This window comes from Crocodylus porosus, unplaced genomic scaffold, assembly GCF_001723895.1.
Source record: "Crocodylus porosus isolate Cpor-Errol unplaced genomic scaffold, CroPor_comp1, whole genome shotgun sequence".
NCBI classification, from domain to species: Eukaryota; Metazoa; Chordata; order Crocodylia; family Crocodylidae; genus Crocodylus; species Crocodylus porosus.
The window spans coordinates 70,174,065-70,182,141 of NW_017728886.1; the positions used below are offsets into that span (position 1 = coordinate 70,174,065).

Consider the following 8,077-nt stretch of genomic DNA (forward strand, 5'->3'; position numbering starts at 1 on the left):
GGTTTAAAAATCAGAGAAAAACAGGATGCCTGGTTACTGCTGGCTATCAAAGCCATACCAATAGTCTAAGATCTGCTTAAACATTGTTCTCAACAGAAAGTTGCCGAGAACTTTCACCTCACTTACGGTTATTATCCCTATTTATGGTTTCACATAGTTAGGAAGCTAAAAACAAGGTGCTTCCGAAAATTTCACTCCTCATCTTACTGCTTCCACAGAAAAATAGGTATTACTTTATGGCAGTGCCCAATAACTCCAAAATCGAGAGCAGTGCACTGTAGTACGCACACCGTCTTCTCAATGGTCATACACACAATTTGACTCTTCTTTTTGCCACTGTGTTGTCTGAAGCTAGTTTGCGCTTAGCTAGACAGATGTAAAATATATCTCTGTCCCGTTTACATTCACATTTCCACTTCTACAACTGCAGTTGAGTTACTAATATGAACAGTACCCCTACTGGATATGAAACAGTTTTTTCAAACTCAGATTGAGATTCCCCATTTTCCATTCCTGGCTCCACATAACCCAAGATTTATCTTTCTATTTTCTCTCCGTTAGCATCTTCAGTATCAAACAGCATAGAAGCCTGACCTACCAAAAGCACTCAGAAACAGACACAGAAGACAGTTTTGATACCATAGTATCGCTCTACTGACATTACTATACATAGGCTCTACAAGTGCTTAAGTACCAAGGTAAGAGTTTCTGAAGTGCTAGCAACGATGTGCATACATCTGGATAAAAAGTGGATGAAGCTGAATGCTATACTACAGTAGGTATATTATGTATTATTAAGCTAATAAGAATTAAACTTATTTCTGGTCATGTTTCAACTTCCTACAGCATCATACTTGGCTTCTCAAAAATTAACAGTAAACATAAGCACAGGGGAAACAGAGAAATAGCTAGAGGCTTTAAAACATTTACCTGGAAAATATGCTGTACTTGGATTAAGGATTTATCAGATCTGTAGGAAAAAGTTTCCCCAGCATCACAAATCAATATATTCTAATAACTGATACTTTCTAGGAGCACTACCACCACACTGTTTTCTACAAAAGGGGTTGGCAATGTTTTTGGCCACAGTGCCAAACACATCCCAACCTCAACCCATGCCTCAACTTGGTGTGTCAGGGGCAAGACAGCAGAGGAACTGCAAGGGACCCACTCCTCGTTGCTGGCAGCAGGTGTACGCACACCTATGCGCAGATGGCAAGTGAGAAGCCAGGGTTACACTGCAGCAAGGAAGCTGCACACAGCTGCACCATCCAGAGCCCTAACCCAGTTCTGTGGCTAGAGGCAATTACATACATCCGGGGTCACATGGCAGGGAAGGGGTCAGGGCAGCACAACCCCAGCCCATTCCCTGCCATCTGCCAAGAGGCACATGTGCACCGGCCACCAGCAACAAGCTAGATGGGAGCTCTGCCGACCTTGGTGCAGCAGCTTGCAGCCTCCTGGCCACCTGCCACAGCCAGTCAGGGCTTTAGATAGGCCCCTGCCACACACAGTGGAGCCTAGGCTGCTCACAGCAAGCAGCAGGAAGGCCACAAACAGCTACACCGAAGTCTACAGAGCTCCGGCTTGGCTTGTTGCTTGCGGTGGACACTGCCCTGGCTCCTTCCCTGCTGTGCACCAAGGCATGCATACAGCCATCCCCAGCCACGGAGCTGGGCTGGGGCTCCAGGCCCTAGCTGCAGCCTCCCAGCTGCCCGCTACAGCCAGCCTGGGCTCTGGGCAGCTCCTGCCTGCCATAGACCTCAGGCTGTTTGCAGCAGGGCTTGCAGCCTCCCTGCCATTTGTTGAAAGCAGCCCTGACTCTGTGGCTGGAGGCAGCCGCCCAAAGCCCAGGCTGGCTGTGCTGTGCGGCATCAAATGGCCTCACATGCCATGCGCTGGCATGAATGCTGGGGATTGCCAACCCATCCTACACCTTTCCATACCCCCTACAAAATGTAAATATATTCATTTAACCTCCTCTAATTATTGATTAATCATTTAACCAATATAATGCAGCAGCTGGGGGACAGCTGCTGCCGGGAGTCATTCCAGAGCCCTTTCACTGTGGGGAGAGGGGGAAGAAGCCAGGCCCAGCCAGATAGCACAACCCATGTGAAGCCCTGTGCTGGGAGGCAGGGATCACCTGTGAACCAACAGCTACCCACTTAATTGGCAAGTCATTAGCAGGGATCCTGGTTTTCTCCAACTTAAAAAAAAGCTCTAAAGGAACCCCAAATCCAAGTTTTCCCATGATTTAAATGAAACACCACTATATATTTTTAAAACTGAAAATTGGGCATTTTTTTAAAAAACAGAAAACTGGATGGGCATTAGGTTGCTTGCTATTTTCCTTTTAGGCTATGGGTGCTAGTTTCATCTCTCCCTGTTCCCTCCTCCTTGTCCCTCCCTCCCTCCTGCCTTCTCTGCAGATTCCTGCGGGGCATCACACATCTTTCCTTCCCCCCCTTCCCTGCCAGACTACACCCACACAGAATTAAAAGATAAATCAGTAAGCTAACTATCACCGCACTTATCAGTTAAACGTTAGTCATTTAACCTTTCACATTCCCTATCCCACACCACATTTAGCTCAACAAAATTACTGTAATAAAATTAGGGCTATGAATGCTGATAGCACACTGCAAGTTCACTTACGTTTCAAGTAAAACCAACTGGTATCTATTGAAAAAGTCCACAAAATTATGTTTTCAGAAGGCAGGCCTATATGTAATGAACTGAATAAGTAATAACAACTAATTTGTGGGCCTATCCCATCGCATTAATGCAAGTGCTTGTTCAAAGACAATTCATTTAAAAAGAAGAGTGTTGTAACAAAACTAAGCAAAGAGATGCATTTTAGAAACACGGAACAGAGACAGAAACTAAAACAAAAAAAACCAAACCAACTTATTTTCTACCAAATGGTAACCCAGTATTATTAAGGTCTTAAAGTGCCACACAAACTAAGTCTCAGGATGCTCTGAGGTGGAGCATTATTCCCATTTGGCAGATTAACCAAGCTGAGTATTAACCAAGTTTCTGTAGATAAACACAGAAGGGGTCTATAATAGACCTGAAAATGGAACCTGAATGGGAAAAAAAGTAAGTGGTCTTGTGATATCCAGTTTCAGGCTGAGCTGCCCTTATGAATATTTTGTAATCTGATATGATCACTAAACAAAACCAACTATTTTATATGCATTTCATTCTTATTTCCAACTCCCCCACAGTATAGTGTCTTCTACCTTTAAATCTGTTTGAACTTTTTTTTCTTTCAGCTTGATTCACAAAATTGTTTGTAGTTTATCTATGTGCAATTTGCATTATTTTCTTGCGTCACTTCTACTGTTGTTTCTTTAGTAACATTAATCTGTTAATCTGAGGTGGACACTGGCACAGGAGGAGGCACGATTGTGTGGATTACAAAGATGCCATCGCACCTTTACCTGAACTTGTCAAGGGGCCCTAAAACTGACCTAAATCTTGGCCAGTTTCGCTGAGGGGCAGAGCTCCATACAGAGCAGCAATGAAGAATGGCATACTCTCTCACTAGACTGTAGATTAAGAAGTTTATAAACAGTGTGCAGTCTTGCAATGAGAGCCTTCCTCCATTTTTCACAATCCATATTTTAAGGATATACATATATTTACAGTCCCAAGAGTTCATCCCTCACTTTTCCCACAAAAAAAAGTGAGCTTAGATTCTGTAGCACTCGCCCAGGTAAATCTCTCTTACCAAGAAGAATTACAACTGGATTATTTTTCCGGCTCTAGGCTCTAACCGGAAAAAAAGTGTAAAAAACTCATTACATTTTCTAGATTAAGACTTTTCTCAAAGAGCAATTTAAGTGATTTTTTTAGAATGGCAATTGCACAGGAAGATTTCCAACCACAGAGAGGAGCACTAATCAGTGTACTAAACAAAGAATAAAGGCTATAAAGAAATCATTAGGCATGGTGGCTTTGTTCATAAAAATTTTACATTGCAATCAATCATGTAAAACTTTAATTACTGTTAATGAGCACTATGTGCTGCACAGAAGAGAGCAATAGGCCCCTTTTAACTCTAAGATAGGGGCATAAAAAGACTTACTCTCTAGTTCTTCTTTCTCAAAGTTTGTGTTGACAGTAGAGCTGGTTTTGCCCATATCCACAACAGCTTCTTCATCATGACCCTAAGAAACATAAAATATGAGAATTGTTTAAAACGCAAAAAATAATTAAAACCCATCAGAACGTAACTGTTTCCAATAATATACGTTATAGCACAGATTATATTGTGCACACATTATTTCAGGACAGCCAATTTTTTCCTTTTTTAGCTCCAGAAGCTGCTTTACAACCATTTTCTGATACAGAAATGAAACAGGATCCTCTCCATATGAGCTGGACTGTGAACAAGTTGAGGGGTTTGCAAAAACAGCCTTCCATTTTCAGACGAGAAAAATAAAGATTTTTCCTACTCAGAAAACATTCTACTAGCAACAAGAAGCATCAGTAATTCAAACTAGGTGAATTATACATCAGTGAAAACCCCAAATTCATCTAAATACCCAAAAAAAAAAAAAAAAAAAAAAAAAGGTTTTTTTGCTTCAAGTCTACTAAAACAATTTTACCCAGGCATTTCATACATGGGCATTTTACAACACATGCATTACTCCAGTGAAATCAAAACTAGACACCAGCTATCCTAAAAGGAGAACAAAGTGAATGCAGCTAACTTCTTCAGATCCCCATTTTGGTTAACAACTTAACTTAAATAAGGAAGGTTAGAAGAAGGTCACAGATAACTTGTAAGCCATGGGCTCTTTAAACAGATTTGCTGCATCTTGTTTATAAATTGACCGGTAGCTTTATTGAAAGAAAGCCAAGTAAAAACTCTCTTTATAAAACTAAACTTCAGATTTCCCAAATTGTTTTACGAGGCTCTAAATCATGAATCCTATGGAAGCTGTATTAAAATCAGGTTATGGATCTGTAAAGACTGGGAACCACTGCTCTAGACCAGTGATTCTCAACCACGGTGCTAGCGTGAAGAGGTAACACTGTGTGAGGAGAAAAGCATGGGCTGGAGCCCATCCTCATCTGCTGCTCCTACACCTGCAATGCGAAGCAGGAGGTACACAGTAATACAGATTAATTGGGTTTTGAAGTGGGTGCTGTTCAATTCACACAAAAAACTGTTAGAGAGGTGTCGCCAATCAAACAAAGGGCACCTCGAACCAAAACAGGTTGAGACCCACTGCTCCAAATTGTACCTTATCAAGAAATGAAGTGTTAACATACAGGGATGCAAGGCCTTTAGACAAGTAGCACTTTGTATTCAGTGATAGAAGCCTATTAAAAAGATCATGGGTACTGATTAATGGAAAATTCTAGGAATTAGCATTTAACTTGAAGACTGAACTAAATAACTAAAGCTCCGCAGATAGAGAGAGATTTCCTTTAAGGGCTTCTCCAGCACAAATTGAAGAGTAGTTAAGAACTAAAAGTCTCTGCAATTCACATTTGTAACACATGATGCCAGATCAAGGCTTTTTATACACTAATAATTTAGTCTGAATTTCCCAAAACTGTATGATTATCTTGTGAACAGTGGCCTAGAAGCACAACTGTAGATAGTTTTTCTTGACCTCACCATCTTATCCTTGGCTTTGGAACGGCCTCTCTCAAGGCCCGGAGTCCACACCTGGACATCTTTCTGACCTTTCTATTTGGGCCAGTGTTTAAGCATACAAAATGAGACTGAGGTATTGTTTAAAGGACCTCTGTTTTATATAGATATTTTAATCTGGGTTGGGCATTTGACCAAAGTTCAATCAGTTGACTGACTGGTCAAATATTAAAAAAAAAAAAATCCCAATAGGTACAAATAATACACAGAACAAAGCACTAATTTTCCATTCAGAAATGTGTCAAAAAAATTTAAAAAGTAGTTCTATCAAGAAAACTACCAAAAAGAGTATAGTTCTTTTTTGTAAAATTGCTATAATCTTTGACTGGTGGAAAAATATATGCAGTCCATTGATGGGTCAATTGACTGGCTTGCCAACCTCAATTCTAGTTCCCTTAGGCTATGGACAGACATTACACATAAACTGTTTTAAGTGATCAGAAACTGGTTTAACTCTGTGACGGAACAGACATCCAGTGCACAAACTGGTTTGAAAATGGCTGAAACTGGTTTGAGAGGAACCTGGTTGAATGTAGCATCAGGCTCAACTGATTTGTGCCAAACCGGTTTATGCAATGTCCGTCCCAGACCTCTTGCTGGTTTGAGTTAAATCAGACTCCCCACAACATCCTCTTTGGCTGGGCAGGGCTCTTTGCTCCACAGCAGAACTGGCTCCTCCCTTCCGCTCCCTGGCTGTAGCTTGGCAGAGACTTGCAGGCACAGCAGCATCTGCCTGGCTTCCTATTCCTTCCTTCACCATGCCCTGCTGCTAAGCAGGGATCCCCCATCCCCTCCACCTCACATGGACACCTCAGCATTAGCTAGTACACCACTTGCTGGCTACAGTCTCCAAGCGTGCTGTGGCAGACAGCAGTGTCGGCTTATCAACAGCTCAGCTGGCAATGTCCCTCCGTTTCTTTTTTGTTTAAAGAGTTTGAACTAATGAGAGAGGCTGTTTGTTTTCTGATGAGGTGATAAATGCTGATAACAGAGCTGATAAGTGCTCTCTTATCAAGGGGCTTGCCCACGTCCCCCTCAGATCAGCAGTGTGGAAGGGAAGGGAAGGCTGCTCTAGCACTCCCCAGGCTTCTAGCCTGAGCCACTGCAGGCATGTCTGTGTACTTGCAAAGTGATTTAGCCTAGCCAGGTTAGACTAACCTGCATAAAACTGAATCAATTCAGGGTCAGGCTTTTTGAATGTCTGTCCTTAGCCTTAAAGTTGTTGTTTTTTCACTGTGCTCCTGTTTTTGTTTTGTTCTTTTCCTATGCTCCCATTTCCATAATAATAAAAATTATTCTGTCATCTTAAGCCACCCTGAGCCTTTATTGGAAGGGTAGCACATGAATGAAATAAAACAAACCAATCTTGTCCTCCAGGCCTGTTACAAGCAGAGTTAAACAGCAGCAAACAAGTGATTTATGCTCAGATCTCCATTACTAAGAAATATGCAATGGTAATGCAACAGCATGAAGCTTGAAGAAAAATAGTAGCTGCCAGAGAAATATGTATCTGCAGAACATGCATCTTCTTTATACCCTCATTTAAAGACAGAACATCTGGCTTGAACAGAGTAAAAGCTCCAGCTTCTCATTCAATCCTCCCAGCAGAGATTGAATTCTCCTCAAGTTTACCTAACAGGTTATCTGGTAAATCCAAGATCAAATTTGTGGTGAACTTCAAAACCACAATGTGACGGTTGCACATCCTCAGATGGTCTATGCTTCTTGTAACAAACAACTTGGATTCCGCACCCTGTGTGTTTGTCTTATTGGATCAGCTGGTCTTCCACTACCACGTTTAATACCCCACAACAGCGGGTTTCTCTTAAAACTGCATTTTTTTTACATTCAACATATGAAAACATTCTTGAACCTGGTGCTTAAGCCTCCATATCTCCCTTCCCCCCCTTCCCCACTCCTTTTTCTCTATACTTTGGGGATTTGGCCTGTCCTACAGCCTCAGAACCCATTCTGTAACCTCTGCCCTTCCGTTGCTTACCCTTGTTTCAGCAGGCTGTGCCTCAACCTAGGGCACAAAGCTCCAACTCCAGCCACACTTAGTAGCAGTGACAACAACTCAGAGCAGACCCCAGAGCCAAGACTATGGCTGCTCCTGCTGCCACTGCTATAAGGCCAGGCAAGGCCACAGCCAGCACAAGGCTAAGTAGCATGGAGAGGAAGGGACAGGCAGTAGCTGCAGCTTAGGTCCAGATCCCAGGTCAGACCCAGACCCTCAGTAGAGCCCTGCCCCCTCACCCCAGCCAGCTCATACTCTATTCCTAAACTAGGCCCCCCCATATAATGAAAAGCCCCTCATGTTGGAATAGAGTAAATACAGCTATTTCGTATGCTAAAAGCTTTGCTACCATGTTAAATACCATGAGCGCATACAAGCCATAT

The 8,077-nt window shown here is 42.3% G+C and overlaps 1 protein-coding gene across 2 annotated transcripts in view; it reads right to left on the bottom strand.

Moving 5' to 3' along the window:
- Window positions 1–4,219, bottom strand: part of SLC4A7 (solute carrier family 4 member 7) — an 84,279-nt gene extending 80,060 nt beyond the window's left edge. The window contains exon 1 of one of the 2 annotated variants that reach the window (XM_019536169.1): window positions 4,097–4,219. In XM_019536169.1, coding sequence (XP_019391714.1) covers window positions 4,097–4,151 — 55 coding nt within the window. In that variant the 5' untranslated portion in view covers window positions 4,152–4,219. The remainder of the gene's footprint in view (window positions 1–4,096) is intronic. The other variant, XM_019536177.1, reaches the window with a different exon arrangement.
- Window positions 4,220–8,077: the final 3,858 nt, after the last annotated feature.